The 19,575-nt window shown below is 34.9% G+C and overlaps 1 protein-coding gene across 2 annotated transcripts; it reads right to left on the bottom strand.

Annotated features, from left to right (window-relative positions):
- Window positions 1–1,095: 1,095 nt before the first annotated feature.
- On the bottom strand, window positions 1,096–15,922 carry LOC127438579 (GTP-binding protein 1-like). 2 transcript variants are annotated; one of them, XM_051694265.1, is made up of 12 exons: window positions 15,887–15,922; window positions 15,471–15,654; window positions 14,615–14,726; window positions 12,751–12,931; window positions 12,155–12,503; window positions 11,225–11,348; window positions 10,996–11,110; window positions 9,112–9,256; window positions 8,700–9,018; window positions 6,598–6,776; window positions 4,426–4,551; window positions 1,096–1,798 (listed from the first exon to the last, which is right to left on the bottom strand). In XM_051694265.1, exons 2-12 carry the CDS (start codon window positions 15,636–15,638, stop codon window positions 1,688–1,690), a joined length of 1,929 nt encoding a protein of 642 aa, XP_051550225.1. In that variant the 5' UTR covers window positions 15,639–15,654; window positions 15,887–15,922; the 3' UTR covers window positions 1,096–1,687. The 2 variants fall into 2 exon arrangements, with proteins under 2 accessions (XP_051550225.1, XP_051550224.1); XM_051694264.1 differs by having other exon boundaries at window positions 15,471–15,666; window positions 15,887–15,918.
- Between the last annotated feature and the right edge of the window lie 3,653 nt (window positions 15,923–19,575).

Genomic DNA, 19,575 nt, shown 5'->3' with positions numbered 1-19,575 from the left:
TGAGATTTTGTGCAGCTTTTGTTTAAAAGGATTTACAATTTCTTTATGTACAAAAAAAAAAAAAAAAAACAATCATGCACTAAAAGAAAATAAACTAAAATCCAAAAGAAATTGCATATTAAAAAAAATCCAAGCATTGAACACTTATGATTTTTAATCTTTATCTCATTCCGGTGCAAGGGGGGAGAGAAAATGTTTAGATTATTTCTGTCTGATTTTATTACCTTTCAAGTTTCCTGTTTATTTTATCATAAATAACAGAATTTAAAAAAATATATTTGGCATAACATCTAGCATGTGGTCTTTATGACATTTGTGCAGACTAGAATTGCACAAATCAAATGTAAAAAATGTTTGAGGTTCAAATCTACTTGGCTGTGTCTAGTTGAACTTGTCTTTGATAGTACAGACAATCCAAAAGTTGGTTTGCCTCCAACTTTCTCAGAACAAAACAATTCAAGGATGAGAACCAATACTGACTGAACCGTCTTTAGACATGATTCCTATGAAAACTACAACCAAAAGCAATTTTTGTTGTAGAATTGACTTTCAATGAAATATAAACCAGCAAAAAAAAAAAAACATTTGGTCTAAAGGGAGACTGGTCTGATGGAAAAGATTCGACTCAAGTTACATTCTGCCAGTTTCATAACAAGGAACCTAGAAAAACAAAAAATGGAATCATAGGAACAATATTTCAATCAAGATTCTTATTGAACATGTTTTGAGGTGTGAACTGTACTCACTTTGGTTTGAGTCAAAAGTGGCTCACCGGTCAATTTGTTAAAAAAAAAATCTAAAATAATAGACAGAATTAAAAAACGGTTTTGTGAGGAAGAAAAAATAGAGAACAGAGTTAAATGCCACTGTCAGCTTAGTTTGCTTAATTTTTTCCTCCCTGTAATATATGAAAAAATAGATCTCTATTGAAAAGGTGAGACCTTCTGAAAGTAATGCTTGGTCACAAAATAAAAAAGCAACACACAAGAACCAAAAGGCACCTAATTTGTGACACTGAGGGACCGCTGTGATTTTGTGTCTAGGCAGCTATGATGCTCATTAAAATCAGGGGAGGATGAGGGGGCATGAAAGATTGACAAGCAGAACAGATTTCTCCCTTTCATCTGCAACAGCATTTGCCAAATTTAACTGGAGGAGGAAAATGACGTGAGAAATAAGAAAATCGCTGAACACAAACAGGGATTCATATGAGGGCTGCTTAATTGGGTCCTTTAGGAAACATTCTGGCTGCAAAATTCAGTTTTTGAGGGTGTTTATTACAGGATGTTAAAGGGATAGTTCACCAAAAAAACAAAAAAAACGTACACAGGTTTCATTAGGGTGATAATACAGCAAGTGAACAAGCTTCTCAGTGAAGAAACACAAGAAATGCTTGTCAGTCAGGGTTTTGGCACTATTACGTATGTCAGCAGAGATGAACGTTTCTAATTAGCGTGTGTAGGGAGACAAATTGCTCAGTCCAGCTTCATTTGTGGGTTTTATGATAGTGAAAAAAAAAAAAAAAAAACAGGACAGAAAAAAGGGAGTTATGGTAAACAAAAAGCTTTTGCTGCCCTCTGGTGGTCGCTTTTAAAAGTTCAGGGCAGAGGGATGACCAATATTGATGGCAGAGAGAGAGAAGAGAATTCAAGGCAGATTATGGAGGATGAGCAGGAGGGGTGTTAGCTCAGTTGCCGCCCACTCCAGCAGCTGATGTCGTCCCAGTGGCGGTGCTTACAGCTGGTTTGCCTTTGTGCCGTTGACCGCCACGCCGTCTACCACTCGCTCCAGACTTCAGCTGAAAGAGACCATTAAATGTTTAGATGTCTTCATCATTCCTGTATTTTTACGTTCTTGTGCTAAAAACAAGCTAGACACAGTGCATAAAACAGAACGTATGTAACTCGAGACGCATTTTTTAAAAGTTGACTTTTATAATTTACTTGACGCAGTGTCTAAAATACACAGTTGTCGTGGATTTTTACCCTTCTAAAGTACGCATAACCCCTGGCATGAGATGCTGAAAGATATTATTAAGAGCCATTCCGACCGAATGTGCTCTTGCGCTAAAAAATCCAGATGCAGCGCACAGAACACACGTGTCTCGAGACGCACTTTTAGTAGTTGACGTTCTTTTTTTACTTGACACAACTTCTAAAATACGTGGTGCTCCTTCGCAAGATGCAAAAAAAAAAAAAAAAAAAATACATTCTGAGTAGCCGCTCAAAACGAACACATTCTTGCGCTAAAAAAGCTAGTCCCAGTGCAATGCATAAAACAGAACACATTTAGTAGTTTACGTTCTTTTTTCACTTGACATGTTGTCTAAAATACAGTATGTGGTGCTCCTGTGTGAAATGCTAAAAAAATATTCTTAGGGGCCGTTCAGACCGAATGTGTTCTTGCGCTAAAAAAAGCAAGATGCTGCAAAGCGCACATAACAGAAAGTGTCTCAAGACACTTAGAAGTTGACGTTCTTTTTTACTTGAAACAACGTCTAAAATATGCTGCGCCCCTGCGTGAGATGCTAAAAAATATTTTTAGGAGCCGTTCAGACTGAACGCATTATTGCGTTAAAAAAGCTAGATGCAGAGCAGCACACATAACAGATCGGAGGTGTTTCGAGACGCGATTTTAAAATTTGACGTTCTTTTTTACTTGAAACAACGTCTAAAATATGTGGCGCTCCTGCGCAAGATGCTAAAAATATTCTTAGGGGCTGTTCAGTCCGAATGTCTTCTTGCACTAAAAAAGCTAGATGCAGCACATAACAGAACGCATGTCTCGAGAGACACTTTTAGAAGTTGTTCTTTTTTACTTGACCGTGCGTCTAAAATACGTATCACCCTGGTACGAGATGTTGAAAATATTTTTAGGGGCTGTTCAAAATGAATGCATTCTTGGGCTTAAAAAGCTAGAGGCAGCACATCGCACATAACAGAACGCATGCGTCTCAGGGCACACTTAAAAGTTTACATTTATTTTTTACTTGACACAATGTCTAAAATATGTGCCGTTCTTGTGCGAGATGCTAAAAAATATTCTTAGGGGCCATTCAGTCTGAATGTGTACTTGAACTAAAAAAAAGCTAGATGCAGCGCTGCGCACATAACAGAACGCATGTGTTTCAAGACACACTTTTAAAAATGGACTTTCTCCTTTACTTGACATAGTGTCTAAAATATGCTGCATCCCTACACGAGACATAAACACTTTATGCGGCAAAACATTCAAAGATGTCCGTAGTGCATGTTAACATAAAAATGGAAAACAATGGAAAAAGAGCGCAGACAGACACACAAACGCATTCAGTGTGAAAGGTCCATTACGGTCCTTTATTAATACTGAACTATATTCTGCTTTATTTGACTGTTTTCTGCTTTGAGTAATTAAAAAAAATAGTTGATCAAATATTATTTTTTACATTTTCAGCAGACAATGTCACCAGCGAATTTCCATACTAAATTCAACCCCACAATGTTAGGTTGTGTTGGGTGGTTGCCAGTGTGTTGCCATGCTAAGGAGTTTGGAGTGTTTTCAGCACATTGCTTCGTGGTTGCTAGGGTGTTTTGAGTGTGTTCTTTTTTTTTTCTTTTCGCATTTCTATGCACTTGCCACCAATTCTGACTCATTTTGATTTATTTTTGTCAATTGCTACTTAACAAAATTAATAAAACTTGGAATTACATTTTACTTATTTATTTTATGTGTAATACAATTATATTTTATGTTTAGGAGCTAAAGTGTCCATTATTACATCATTTCTTGTAAACACAGAGAACCTGTTATCAGTTAAAATGCCAATAGTGGTCAACAAACACAAGTTTACCATTAACATTAGAACACTATCAAAATAATACTGTGATCACTGGCAAGAAATCAATTAACCATTAGGTCTAAATAAAAGAGTTAAGAGGTAATTTGTTGCATTCAAATACTCTTCAAGAAATAAATCAGCCTAATTCATTACATTAAGGCACATAATGACTGTAATATTCTTTTTAGTCATGAAAGTAATGCTCTTAATGCCTTTGTGATTTCCACTATAATGAATTCAATTTTATAAGCTTAAAAAGACCGTAATAGGCTTAAAAACCCATTTACCTTCACTACACTACTTTCTACAACATTTTCTTAGTTTTTTTTTTTTTTGTTTAGCAAGTTAGGCTAAAGAGCAAGTAATGAAGAGAAAGAAAATTCATTCTCAGAGAATTTTGGATGAATAGGATATGAGGATTTGACCTGAACATGTTCTTGACAAGTTTTGTTAGACTGACAAAGTCATCTGTATATAAAAAAAAAAAAAAGCACAGTATTGCTAAGTACAGCTAACTGATCTGAAAATATATTTGATTTTCACAGCTAGATATAAAAAGTTCTGACTTCAAATAAATTGTTGTTGAGAATTCTGGCTCTTCCTCTCACCGCTTGTCCTGTTTGAGGGCTTCCTCCCATCTGTGCAGCACTCTCGCTGGCTGCCAAAGAGCCCTCCACCTGTGATGAAGCTTTCTTGGTAGACTGCATCTTGGCCTGAGGCTTGGTTTGAAGCAGCTGTCAAACATACAAAACAACACAGAGGAGTTTCACAATAAAGTACATTGGCAGATTTCAAGAATCAAGAAATGTTTAAGCCCCAGACTTAGAGAAAAAGATAAGCAAATATCTCTGTTTATATTAAAACTTCAATTATACATGTTTCAAAATCCAGTCAATATATATACATATATATCTCAAAACATTATTCAGAAAGAATAAATGAAAAGAAATATGAAATACAATTTTGCCTTATGAAAATAAAGCCTATTTAAAAAATAAAAAAAACATCTAATTCTCGTAAAGGTAATGCAAAAAATACAAAATATTATTTAAAATCTACTTTTATTATAATTTAAGTTAAATTAATAAATTAAGTAAAACTGTAAATTATGCATGATGGTTGTAATTTATGCTGATTTAAAAACAATGTTTTACTACAGTAATTTGAATAAAATTAAGTCAAGAATTACTGTATTCCATCAATGAAAATTATCATTAAGAATACTGAAAACGCCCCCAAAAATAAACTAAAAATTATCAAATTAAAATACAATATATATATATATATATATATATATATATATATATATATATATATATATATATATATATATTATTTTTTTTGGGGGGGTGATTAGGCAAATATTACAAGCAAATAACAGCATGGACTTTTTTCCCTGATTCAAACAGAATATTCTTTTTTTTTTTATATTTCGAAACAAATTTGTTTTTCCATTGTGACATTATTTTCATGATAATTAAGCACATTTCTCCCCTAAATTCTAATTAAGATAAATAAATAAAAATACATTCTCTTGAATGAAATAAAAAAAAAAAAAAAAACAATACATTATTTAAAATATAATTTTAAGTTAAATTAATAAATAATTATTAAGTAAAATTGTAATTTATACATCATAGTAGTAATTTAGACTGATTTAAATACAATCATTATTTTTATTTTTTTACAGTAATTTTTAAGAATTACAGCAATGAAATTAACATTAAGATTACTGGAAATAATAAAAAAAAAAAATAATAAAACAATAAAAAAAATAAAAAAACAGAATTAGGTGGAAAATGTGCCTAACTGACTTGAAAATAATTTTATGATGCAAAAACTTTTAGGCAAGGGCTATCTGCACTAAATGTAAATAGAAACAAAAAGCATATTCTTTGTACAAAGTGCACAAAGTGTTGGATGCTATTTGCACCCCTAATTATATACTAATAAACAGTATAGTGGTATCACTGCAGCGTGTTTATTGTATTTATTTATTGAGTCCCACAGACATCTTACACCAACCCCTATCCCTAAACCTAACCCTAACTTTCCCTTACAAATTAAAATTCCCTTTCCTTAAAAATTAACCAGGGTTTTACTACAGTAACCATTGTATCACTGTGGCATTTTGTTGTAAAATCATAACCACAAAATTAAACATGGTTACTATATTGACACGATATTACTGTAGTAATAACATGGTTAATTAATTGCATTAAAACAATGGCTTCCGCAAAAAAACATGGTTACTACAATATTACTATAGTAAAACCATGGTTAAATTTACTCAGATCAAGCCTTTCTCTCAAACTCCTAGTGAGAAAATCAACATTTATATAACTTTTTATAAGTAGTATTAAAGGAAATATTAAAAATTGAGACAGCAAACCGGATGGGGAAAAGTGGGACAAAAGGCGTAATCGAACCCGGGTCGTCCGCATGAAAAAACATATCCACACCGTTTTTACACTCCATGCCACTGTAATGACACTAGTGGGTCAGTTTGTCTTTAATTTCTGTGTTTTCACCAGACTACTGGAGTGCAAATAGCTGTGCTGTGTGGCAGGTGTTATTTACACCTAGTGCAAATAGTCACTCCGAAACTCTTAATGGTCCCTCATATTGGCTCAATTTTCATTGTTAAATATAATGTCTTATTTCTTTCTTTTGATTTTGGGTGAATTTACATTTTCTTGTCTGTGTGAGATTCACCCAGTTCAACATCTTTTAAACTTGTTTTGAACTCTTTTCATGAGCTAGGCCATTTGACCTCTGACCTTTGTGATGGTGCCCACAGCCTTGGTCCTGCCCTCCCTGAAGACGAGTCTCTGCTCCAAGTGAAGGTACTCAGGGGTCTTAATAAAACGAAAGTTCACAGTGGCTTTGTCGCCTGTCCGTAAACAGTCTTTGTTCATGCTGATTATGGTGGCCGTTTGTCTGATACTGCCACAGTGAACTATGAGAGAGGAAGGGACAGAATGCAGAAAGATTCAGTTGTGCATAATGAGAATGCCAAATAAGCATAGACCAGTTCATAAATACTAGGAGTGTAGGATATATCGGTAACGGACAATATTACTTTTATTCTTTTGGATTAAGCAAATAATAGCATGTCCTGTTTTTTTCCCAAATTCAAACAGGATATTATTTTTTTATATTTCAAAACTACTAAACAATTATCCATTATTTTATACATGACAATGCTCTGATACATGATTTTACATGGCAGATGTGAAAATTCTATATATAAAAATAAATACATAAAATTAAATCATAGAAAAATAAACAGGCAAAATGCTGTAGATTTATACTATCATTTTGGTTTTAACAAAAATAATTATATCCCAAAATTAGTGTTTTCAAAATTTAAATATTGGTCCTATTATTATAAATATTATTAATATAAATTTCATTTTAATGTACATTAAATCAGTGACCATATCAGTTTTCAACCAATATTCGTGTGTGTGTGTGTGTGTGTGTGCTTTATTTTATTATTTTTAATATTATTATTATCAGCATTCAGATTAGGCCAATATAAGCAAACGTCTTATTTCCCCCCATATTCAAACAATACATACTGTTTTTTTATTTCAAAAGTATTAAAAAAATTATCCACTTTTTTGCATGATAACGTTTTGATAACCAATTTCACTTGAAATTTTTAATTTGACAAAAAAATCAATAATTTACATGTAAAAATAAAAACGTACAAATGGCGTAGATTAATCCTATCATATTCATTATATTATACCACAAAAATATTATCTGCCGAAATTTGTTTATCCTCAGTATCCACCAAAGTTTCTATATCTAAAAAATATACAAATATTATTCCAGATATACGTTAAGGGATAGTTCACCCAAAAATGAAAATTCAGTCAATGTTTACTCACCCCTGTGTTGTTATAACACAAAGGGAGAAATTGTGATGGAGTTACCATTTGCGATGCCGAAAATAGGAAACAAGCGATCGATAGAATGTACCGTTGCTCATCACAAAAATATACCTTTTTATCGCGTGTCTTTGCCATCAGGTAAGGACATGGTATGACTGTGGCTGCCTATAGCCTCCTCTTATTTAAAAAAAAAATAAGGCTGGGCATACAAATGCATCAATTCTTCGACTACAAACTCTTAAGACATGTTTAGTAAGTTCTGTTCTTTGTTTTGTGTGCAGCTGTGTTGTGTTTCATTGTCACTATCCCTGCGGCGGACCTGTTTTTAGATAAACAAACGTTTCCGCTTGAACGCCCCAATGTTTTCATTTTTGGATGAACTAATCCTTTAATGTTTAAAAAAAGAGGTCTATCTTTCTGATTTAGACCACAAACCAGAATATTTAGTTTTCTGCACAAAAAGTATATACTGTTTTCTTTTTTTTTTTTTTTTAATTTAAACAGTATTTACTTTTTTATTTCAAAAGTACTTAATGATTATTCACTTTTTTGTACATGATAATGTTTTGATACCCAATTTAACTAGACATTTTTGTGTGTGTGTATACAATTTGTGGACCAAAAAACAAAAACAAAAAAAAGAAAATTTCACATTCAAAGAAAAATTCAAAACAGCATAGACCCTATCATATTGATTATACCAGAATTTGTATCATCAGTATCTGCCAAAATGTCTATCAGTACATCCCTAATAAATCTTTATTAAAAATATCCCCTAAAAAGTTCATGTTTATTTTTAGGTACATATTCCAGAGAAGTTTATTTTACCGTTTCAAAACACAAACCTTTGTTTTCTGTACTAAAAATCTAAAACCTCATTTGTTATGCTTTTACAGAACCAGAAAGAGGCATTAAAACCTTCAATAGATATTGTTTTAACAAGAAACAACTACTGTATCACATTTGTCTCCTCTGCTCACCCATAGCTTGGTATCTCGGCGATATCGTAGTCGGATGGTGCAGCACCAGAATCTCAGCCTCAAACTCCCAGCACGCCAGTGGATTGAGATGGGGTGACACCATCACCATCCCCTTCCTAATAGACGAACGCTTGATCTTCTTCAGTGCGAACGAGGCCGTCTGCCCACCGCGCACTTCTTTCACAGGCATTCGCTTGCGGTGGATGGATTTGACCATGATGGGGATGAAAGCACCCAGAGGATCGGGACCGAGGAGCAGCGTGTCATTAAGGCGTATTAATCCACATAGAGTAGTCCCAGATACGACAGTGCCTACACCCTGAGAACCATCATGAGAGGTTGAAATGATTTATGGACAGATAAAATTTAACTTAACAGGTCCAGAACCTTTGAAAGTGTGTGTTTGTCTTACAGGTACTGAATATGTTTCATCAATCTGAAATTCTGGAGGTTCGTCGTCTTTAAACGTTGTTCTGGAGGACAGCAGATTCAAGAACATTTTCAACAGGTCCATGTTTTCACCTGTTACATTAGAGATCTGGAAAATTGGGCACATCCTTCACAAACACACAGACAAAATTCTTTGTTTAAGCAGCAAAAACAACTCTCATTATACAGTTGTGCTCAAACGTTTGCATACCCTGGCAGAAATTGTGAAATTATGGCATTGATTTTGAAAATATGACTGATCATGCAAAAAAAAAAAAAAAACTGTCTTTTATTTAAGGATAGTGATCATAGGAAGCCATTTATTATCACATAGTTGTTTGGCTCCTTTTTAAATCATAATGATAACAGAAATCAACCAAATGGCCATGATCAAAAGTTTACACACCCTTGAATTTTTGGCCTTGTTACAGACACACAAGGTGACACACACAGGTTTAAATGGCAATTAAAGGTTAATTTCCCACACCTGTGGCTTTTTAAATTGCATTTAGTGTCTGTGTATAAATAGTCAATGAGTTTGTTAGCTCTCACATGGATGCACTGAGCAGGCTAGATACTGAGCCATGGGGAGAAGAAAAGAACTGTCAAAAGACCTACGTAACAAGGTAATGGAACTTTATAAAGATGGAAAAGGATATAAAAAGATATCCAAAGCCTTGAAAATGTCAGTCACTACTGACCAATCACTTATTAAGAAGTGGAAAATTTGGGGATCACTTGATACCAAGCCAAGGTCAGGTAGACCAAGAAAGATTTCAGCCACAACTGCCAGAAGAATTTTTCGGGATACAAAGAAAAACCCACAGGTAACCTCAGGAGAAATACAGGCTGCTCTGGAAAAAGACAGTGTGGTTGTTTCAAGGAGCACAATACGACGATACTTGAACAAAAATGAACTGCATGGTTGAGTTGCCAGAAAGAAGCCAATGGTTACAATATGCCTGACGACACCTTGACACGCCTCACAGCTTCTGGCACACTGTTATTTGGAGTGACGAGACCAAAATAGAGCTTTATGGTCACAACCATAAGCGCTATGTTTGGAGAGGTGTCAACAAGTATTGTGCTCCTTGAAACAACCACACCGTCTTTTTCCAGAGCAGCCTGTATTTCTCCAGAGGTTACCTGTGGGTTTTTCTTTGTATCCCGAACAATTCTTCTGGCAGTTGTGGCTGAAATCTTTCTTGGTCTACCTGACCTTGGCTTGGTATCAAGTGATCCCCGAATTTTCCACTTATTAATAAGTGATTGAACAGTACTGACTGGCATTTTCAAGGCTTTGGATATCGTTTTATATCCTTTTCCATCTTTATAAAGTTCCATTACCTTCTTACGCAGGTCTTTTGACAGTTCTTTTCTGCTCCCCTTGGCTCAGTATCTAGCCTGCTCAGTGCATCCATGTGAGAACTAACAAACTCTTTGACTATGTATACACAGACACAAATTGCAATTAAAAAGACACAGGTGTGGGAAATTAACCTTTAATTGCCATTTAAACATGTGTGTGTCACCTTGTGTGTCTGTAACAAGGCCAAACATTCAAGGGTATGTAAACTTTTGATCAGGGCCATTTGGTTGATTTCTGTTATCATTATGATTTAAAAAGGAGCCAAACAACTATGTGATAATAAATGGCTTCATATGATGACTATCCTTAAATAAAAGACAGTTTTTTTGCATGATCAGTCATATTTTCAAAATCAATGCCAAAATTTCACAATTATTGCAGGGTATGCAAACTTTTGAGCATAACTGTAACTCCAAATGTTCTTGGGTTAGTTTTCAGCCAACCCAAAGCACATATTTTACGTTTCTCTTTCATGTACAGAGAATTAGGTGAAATTACCTCTCTGAACTAAAGTTTGAGGCTGTAACGATGACATCATCTTTGCTTTGCACCAAAACTGGAATTTTCCTGCATCCTGGAGACTTGAGTAACCTCTGTAATAACTTTAATGTCTCTGTAACACACACACAAGCAAACCAAAATAAAAATGTCAATACTGCTGTGCAGGACTGATATTTCACATTAAAATCGCAATTTTTTTGAAGCAGAATGAAGGGCTTTGCGTAACCTTGTAAGATGTTAGCTGGACACATGTCTATCTTAGTGACGACTACAAAGACAGGAACGTTGAGGGCCAGAGCGAGACCGAGGTGCTCTTTGGTCATGCCAACGATTCCTGCATTACTGCCCACCTTCACAACAAAGAGTGAATAGAGTGGACCAGAGTGCTTAAATCAAAATACATCTTGAACATTAATGTTTTGCTAAAATGTTTGCTTCAATGCAATCAATGCAAATTCTTACGTTCTAAAAAATATAAATTTCAGAAAAAAAAATTACACATATATATATATATATATATATATATATATATATATATATCAAATCAAACGATAAACACTTTGCTAAGCACCACATAAATCATGCATTTATATCCTGTAATTATATAAAGTTGCCACATACATCCAAAAAATGAAATTCTGCAAAAATTGCTTCAAAATCAAAGCAAACAGTTACAATCTAAAACAAACAAATGAAAAAAATCAACTTGTACCAGATTTTATATTATATTTTATCTATTATTTTTTTAAATAACATGTATTCTTATATACTTTTATTTTGAATTTTTTTATTGCAATTTTGATTACATAAATGTAATTATACTGTATATAGTTGCCACACATTGTTTATCCAAAACTTTAACATTTATGTTCCAAAAAATATACATATATTATTTTATATTATATTATAATTTATTTTATTATATTTTACATTATATTTACTAATATATATATATATATATATATATATATATATATATATATATATATATATATATATATATATATATTTATATGACTTGAACATTTTTCAAAAGAACAGTACAAGTTTTTTTTTTTAAAGGTATACATTATGATGTATTATCATCAACTAAAATTTAAGAACTAAAATGATAATTAATTATTGTTTATATTGTCCACCCCTGCTTCCCTCTCACCATAAGCATACAGAAGTCTGGTAGGTGCCCAGTCATGCCGAACACAGTGGTCTTCAGGTATTTCTCATGCCCTGCCAGATCAATAAAGGTGATCACTTTTGATGACCTCTCACAGATCTTGGTCCAGTCCAGACTGCCCCCGTGACTATCCGGTTTGTTGACCACCTGCCCGTCCTGGTCGAAGCCCAGAATGTCATTTCCGACACTGCTGGTGCGACCGCTCTCCATCTCGTGTTTGTGTCGGAAGAGCTTTTGTCGTGCGAATCCGCGACCGTTGTCGAGTTCACCATGAGTAAGGACGCCCAAGAGTGTACTTTTACCGGCATCTACATTACCAACAACCGCCACTCTGACAATGAATAAGAGGCAAGATGATATAAGAAGAATGTATCTATTAAAGCAATAATTCAATAACGTCAAATCCGGTTAAACGGCATAGACAAGGGAACTATTGCCCCCTTGAGTACTAAGGTTTATTACCACCACAGCAACACAAGAGCACACATTAAGTATATTCAGGTCTGCATTTGCATACTTGTGTGAAGTATGTTTCTGGCCTAATACATCCATAATCACCAGGAAAACCTTTCTCTAACCTAACTTCCAGGAAGTCGGCTTCTCCCACTCGGCGCCGGATAAGGTAATCCCGGACTCGTCCTTCCGTCTCCGCTCTCTCTCGCAAGAGAATCAGATCAGCGTCTGCCTGTTCACATAGCGACCGCACCGTAGCAACAGCTGCTTCCATATCCCTCTCATCCAGACCATAATCACCACCATCTGAGAAAGAGACACAAAAACATTCATCAGCACTTAAATAGCCAATTTACATCTAGTTCAATTTCCGAAGTGAACTGTTTGGCTAAGATAAGCAATTAGGCTGCTCTCTGATCAGTCATAATAAAAATAATCAAAGACGTGACACGATCACAAACATTTTTTTTATACCATTTATAAAATGTAAAAATGGCTTTAAAAGCCAACAAAACAAAAGAAACAAATTAGAGGTCGACTGATAGTGGATTTTGCTGATACCGATAACTGCGGTGGTGGAAAAGGCCGATACCGATTAATCGGCCGATAGTTTTTAAAAGCGATTCATAGAATGTTACAACATTTCCTTAGTCAGCACAGACATAGAGGTCAGAGTACAAAATTAATAAAATCCACGATGTAATTTATTTTTCAAACAAAATCCCAATAATAATCAGGAAAAAAAAGATGATTTGGCTCCATTAAAATGCTTTATTTTAATATTTACCAAATTAAGCTTTATTTGGTGCCTATATATTATTATTCACAATATATGAAGTTGGAGACACGATGTATGTGCTGACGAGGGACATTTCCATATTGCTGCATTTTTTTTGCATATCCCCTCGTTTCAATTTTAAAAACATAATTATCGAAGGAACACAAAGGAATAAAAAAAAAATAAAAAAATAAAAATCGGCATAGATTTTTGCTAAAAATCGATAGTTATAAAATGCAACTATTGGCACTGATTAATTGGTAAAACCGATATATCGGTCTACCTCTAAAACAAATGACATATGAACAAGAGTAGGGGTGTCAACATTGGTTATGACCTAGTCAACCAAACCACATCAATACATGACCTTTGACTCAGGAGGTTACTGTGCTCAGACATTACAAAGCAAGAGTTATAGTAAGAGAGATAAGAAAAAATAATAATGTTCTCTCGTTGGTGCCCTCTATGACGACAGGACAAATTGAACGTTTAAGTGAAATGACTAAAACCGAATGTCCAAAATATTACATATTACACCAGTGTATTGTGGAAGAGTTGATTCTGATTGGTAGATATACACTCACTGAGCACTTTATAAGGAACACTGTGGTCCTAATAAAGTGCCCGCCGTGGTCTTCTACTGTTGTAACCCATCCGCCTCAAGGTTCGACATGTTGTGCATTCTGAGATGCTATTCTGCTCACTACAATTGTACAGAGCGGTTACCTGAGTTACTGTAGCCTTTCTGTCAGCTCAAACCATTCTGGCCATTCTCCGTTGACCTCTCTCATCAACAAGGCGTTTCCGTCTGCAGAATTTCCACTCACTGGATGTTTTTTTGTTTTTGCCACCATTCTGAGTAAACTCTAGAGACTGTTGTGCATGAAAATCCCAGGAGATCGGCAGTTACAGAAATACTCAAACCAGCCCGTCTGGCACCAACAATCATGCCACGGTCGAAATCACTGAGATCACATTTTTCCCCATTCTGATGGTTGATATGAACATTGACTGAAGCTCCTGACCCATATCTGCATGATTATATGCATTGCAATGCTGCCACACGATTGGCTGATTAGATAATGGCATGAATAAGTAGGTGTACAGGTGTTCCTAATTAAGTGCTCAGTGAGTGTATGTTCCAAGGGTGTTTGCCACAACACAAAAATAAGATTAAAATGCACATTACACTGGATGACACTTTGCTTCACCTGTCCCCTTTCCAACCACATAGATGGTCTCTCCACAGCTTTCTTCCATTCGTTCTCGCAGCTGCTTGAGTAAACAGTCATACTGTTCTCCAGTAGGGCTTACCAGCGCCAACTGACAACAAATAACAGAAATTAGCATTCAATTGTTAATTTTCACAGTGGAAAAAATCTGAAGGACTGTAACATAACACCCCAGATTTATGTTTAGGTTATTTGTTTTATTATTAAACCTGAGGCATATTGAAAATAGTTACTATACTTTAAAATGCCTATTTCTTGATATGCATTCTATAAATGTTGTCTAAAAGTTACACTTAAAAATATATGTGACAATGCATAAAAAAAATACAATATCAAACCAAGTAGCAGGAAAGATGCTAGGCCTTTTTCTCAGAACTTACTTGCCAACTAACTGAGCCACTTTTTTGTAATTACTTCTACCTGCAATAACAGACATACATTTGTAAGTGTAGCATAAGCGTGCAAATACTTTTTGGGGGCCAATAGCTGCTCGGAAATCAGTGTTAAACATAACTATTTAAACATTTAGAGACACTCAAACTTTGTATTTTTATATTGCACACCAAAACGTGCATGCACTTTAAAATTTACCATATCATAGTTAATGTTCCAGTTTCATCGCATTTAATTTAAGAGTAAACAGTGCTGATATGCCAGCTGGCACAGACATGCCAGCAGCCAACGTGTCACTCTTGCAACTTTCTCATGCAATCAGCTGCCATTCAAATAAAAGTTCCCAACAGCCTTTAAACATAGTTCGTTTATTAAATAAACATTTGCAAAGTTTTGTGCACATAAAGAAGCGCTAAAACCAGCTGACAGGCCTAGGATCCACCTTGCTGGTGAGGTCTAAGTGATCCTCGTCGTCTCCGTTCTGGTTCTCGCCGGTCTCACTGCTCTCAGTGCCGGCCGGATCCTCCACGCTGCCCGGGTCCGGTGCGAACATACATGCCGGCACCACCGACTCCCCCGCCGGGCTTAAGCTAAACTCCGTCGCCTCCATGTGCTCCAGCCTGGGTCTGGAAAGAGATCTAAATAGAATGTTTTCACGTCTGGTCTGAAATTAGGGTTTCGATCAACTTTATATCTTCATTATAGTACTTTACATGTAACATGTTTTGTTTGCGGAGAGATTGTCTAGGAAAATATGGAATATTTTAACACACATCGCCACATGAAACTTTGTAAAAAAAAACAAACAAAAAAAAAACCAGCTGTAATACAAATAGCCTTTAAATTATTGAAACGTACCCGTCTAAACGTAATACACATGCACTTTTAGTGTGAGCCATATGGGCCACTGGTGAGATACGCCTACTCATGAATAATTCATAAGCACCAGCGGGCAAAGTTCTGATAATGCATAGTCTAGGAAAATATAGATCGGTTTAGTATATTTTTTGCTACACGGTAGTTTGTAAAAAGACAAACATTACAGTCAGTAAAACAAATATATGTAATTTATTGCAACGTACTAGTATCAGTAGTAGTACAAAAACATGCACTAGACTAGATGACCAATAGGTCTCTGGGGAGATACGCCTACTCATGAATAATTAATAATCACCAGCTGGCAAGTCTAAAGAGTCCTTCTAAACTTCAACGTTTTTAAATTGCATAGTCTAGGCAAGTTGGGATCGGTTTCATACTTATTGCCACATCGTACAGTACTTTGAAAAACTGAAATCAACTTTAGTTTTATTTCAACGTCCTAGTCCGTGTTTGTAGTACACTTGCAATTTTAGTACGAGTAGTAAGGGACCTCCGTCGAGACCCGCCTACTAATGAATAATTAAGCAACAGGCAAGTCTGAACAAGTCCTTTTAAATTTTAATGTTCTTAAATTTAAACGTATAAAATGATTTGATTGTAACTATCTATTCGGATTGATATAAAATGAAACAAGGCAACATAATATGTATGTACACTACCGGTCAAAAGTTTTGAAACACTTGACTGAAATGTTTCTCATGATCTTAAAAATATTTTCATCTGAAGGCATATGCTTAAATGTTTGAAATTAATTTTGTAGACAAAAAATATAATTGTGCCACCATATTAATTTATTTCATTATAAATCTAAAATGTAATACAAATATATATATATATATATATATATAATTTTTATTTTTATTTTATTTTTTTTTTTTTAATTGATGACTTGGACCAAATAATAAAGAAAAGCAGCCAATAAGTGCCCAGCATATAGATGGGAACTCCTTCAATACTGTTTAAAAATCATCCCAGGGTGATACCTCAAGAAGTTGGTTGAGAAAATGTCAAGAGTACATGTCTGCAAATTCTAGGCAAAGGGTGAGTACTTTGAAGATGCTAAAATATAACACAGTTTTGATTTATTTTGGATTTTGTTTAGTCACAACATAATTCCTATAGTTCCATGTACGTTATTCCATAGTTTTAATGACTGTACTATTATTCTAAATGTGAAAAAAAATAAAATAAATAATAATAAAGAATGAGTAAGTGTTTCAAAACTTTTGACCGGCAGTGTGTGTGTGTGTGTGTGTATATATATATATATATATATATATATATGTAAAGCACATAATAAATTTGAAAATAAAGCACATAATACGTAGTAAACAGTGGGTTGCATAAACACATGGCGACTGAAAAGGGCCTCTGCCTGTGTAAAAGAAGTAAACACCAGGTAGCAGTGTTCTTTCATGCATTGTTTGTCTGTTTTAACTAATATAATATAACATATTTTAATTTAATTTACTGATTTTAATTTAGAAAATGTGGCTATTGGAAAGCAAGTAGGTATAGCTGCAGGCCAGAGATCTCTAAATGGGGGCGGAATCTCCAAAAGAGGGCGGGGTTACCCCAGAAGGGCGGGTGTACTCCAAAAGGGGGTTGCGCCAACTCCAAAAGTGGGCGTCACTTCCACGCACAGTTAGGGTTAGGTTAGGGGCTCTTTGCTTGCTTGGGAGATCCCGCCCTTTTTTTGGAGCTCTCCTTCTCCTGAAAAGGGCCGTTGCGTGTGTAAAAGGTGTAAACACCAGATGGCAGTGTTCTGTCATGCATTTTTATTTATTTTTTTTATTTTATTTTTTGGTCTCTTTTAATATAATATAATATAATTCGATTTACTGATTAAATTGTAGAAAAATCAATAAACTAATATAAATGTTTTTATCAGTGACACATTTTACTATATTAGTTATGATATAAGTACTTTTATTGAAATACACAACCAAAGTTAAAAAGTCCTGTAAACATGTATGTAATTCATATTTTTTCATTTATCAGGCACCATAATATATATATATATATATACAGTATATAACCCCAATTCCAAAAAAGTTGGGACAGTATGAAAAATGCTAAGAAAAACAAAAAGGAGTGATTTGTAAATTATATTCAGCCTTTGCTATATTGAAAGCACTACAGCTACACATTATATGATGTTTTTCCTTGTGAATTTCAATGTTTTTTGAAAATGTACAGTAATTTCAAATCAGATGATTGCAACACGCTCCACAAAAGTTGAGACAGGGGCCATTAAAGACTAATAAAAATTTGACGAGTTAAAATAACTAGGTGATGTGAAACAGGAGATGTTAAACAGGTGAGGCAATCATGTCATAGTATATAAGGAGCCACCAAAAACAGCCTAGTCCTTCAAGAGCAAGGATCATTCGAGACTTGTCAATTTGCCAACAGATTCTTCAGCAAATAATCCAGCACGTTGAGAACAATGTTCCCCAAAGACAAATTGGAAGGATTTGGGGCATTTCACCCTCTACAGTGCACAATACAGTTAAAAGATTCAAGGAATCTGGTCAAATCTCTGTGTGTAAAGGGCAAAACGAAAACCACTTCTGAATGTGCATGATCTCTGATCCCTCAGATGTCACTGACTTAAAAAACATCATTCATCTGTAATGGATATCATGAACATGGGCTTGGGATAACTTTAGTAAACCTTTGTTAGTCAACACCGCTCGCCACAGATGCAAGTTAAGACTTTACTATGCAAAGCAGAAGCCATACATCAACACTGTCCAGAAGCTCTGCCAACTTCTCTGGCTCGTTCTCATCTTAGATGGAAAGTAGAACAGTGGAACTGTGTTTTTTGGTCTGAAGAATCCACATTTCAAATAGTTTTTGAAAAACAAAGCTGTTGTGTTATCCGGGCCAAAGAGGAAAAGGGCCATCCAAGCTGTTATCAGCATCAGGTCCAAAAGCCAGTGTCTGTATGGGCCAGGGGTGTGTCAGTGCCCATGGCATGGGTAACTTGCACATCTGTGAGAACACCATGAATGCAGACAAATATGTAAACATTTTGGAGCAACATATACTGCCATCCAGCACCATCTTTTCCAGGGACATCCCTGCATTTTCCAGCAGGACAACTTCAAACCACATACTGCCCAGATTACAAATGCATGGCTGTGAAGCAGAAAGTGTGGGTGCTAGACTGGCCTGCCTGCATTCCTGACCATCTCCAATTGAGAACGTGTGGCGCATTATGAAGCACACCATACGGCAACGAAGACCCCATACAATTATGCAGCTAAAGACCTACATAATGGATGAATGAGGGAAAATTCCACTTTCTAAACTTAACAAACTTGTGTCTTCTCTGCCTAAATGCTTAATAAGTGTTATTAGAAGAAATGGTGATGTTACACATGGTAAACACACAACTGACCCAACTTTTTTGGAGAGTGTTGCAATCATCTGATTTGAAATTACTGTACATTTTCAAAAAACAATGAAATTCACAAGGAAAAACATCATATAATGTGTAGTTGTAGTGCTTTCAATATAGAAAAGGGTGAATATAATTGACAAATCATCCCTCTTTGTTTTTATTAGCATTTTTCATACTGTCCCAACTTTTTCGGAATTTGTGTATATATATATATATATATATATATATATATATATATATATATATATATATATATATA

The sequence above is a fragment of the Myxocyprinus asiaticus genome, chromosome 49 (assembly GCF_019703515.2).
Source record: "Myxocyprinus asiaticus isolate MX2 ecotype Aquarium Trade chromosome 49, UBuf_Myxa_2, whole genome shotgun sequence".
Taxonomy (NCBI): Eukaryota; Metazoa; Chordata; class Actinopteri; order Cypriniformes; family Catostomidae; genus Myxocyprinus; species Myxocyprinus asiaticus.
This window is presented reverse-complemented; position numbering and strand designations above follow the sequence as displayed.

Excerpts from the sequence above, each read along its gene's own strand:
- LOC127438579 (XM_051694265.1), bottom strand. The coding sequence starts at position 15,638 with ATGGAGGCGACGGAGTTTAGCTTAAGCCCGGCGGGGGAGTCGGTGGTG. Across the intron at positions 11,349-12,154 it reads CAGACTTCTGTATGCTTATG|GTGGGCAGTAATGCAGGAAT; the intron begins GTGAGAGGGAAG and ends TTTGTTGTGAAG. Across the intron at positions 4,552-6,597 it reads CTGTGGGCACCATCACAAAG|CTGCTTCAAACCAAGCCTCA; the intron begins GTCAGAGGTCAA and ends TATGTTTGACAG.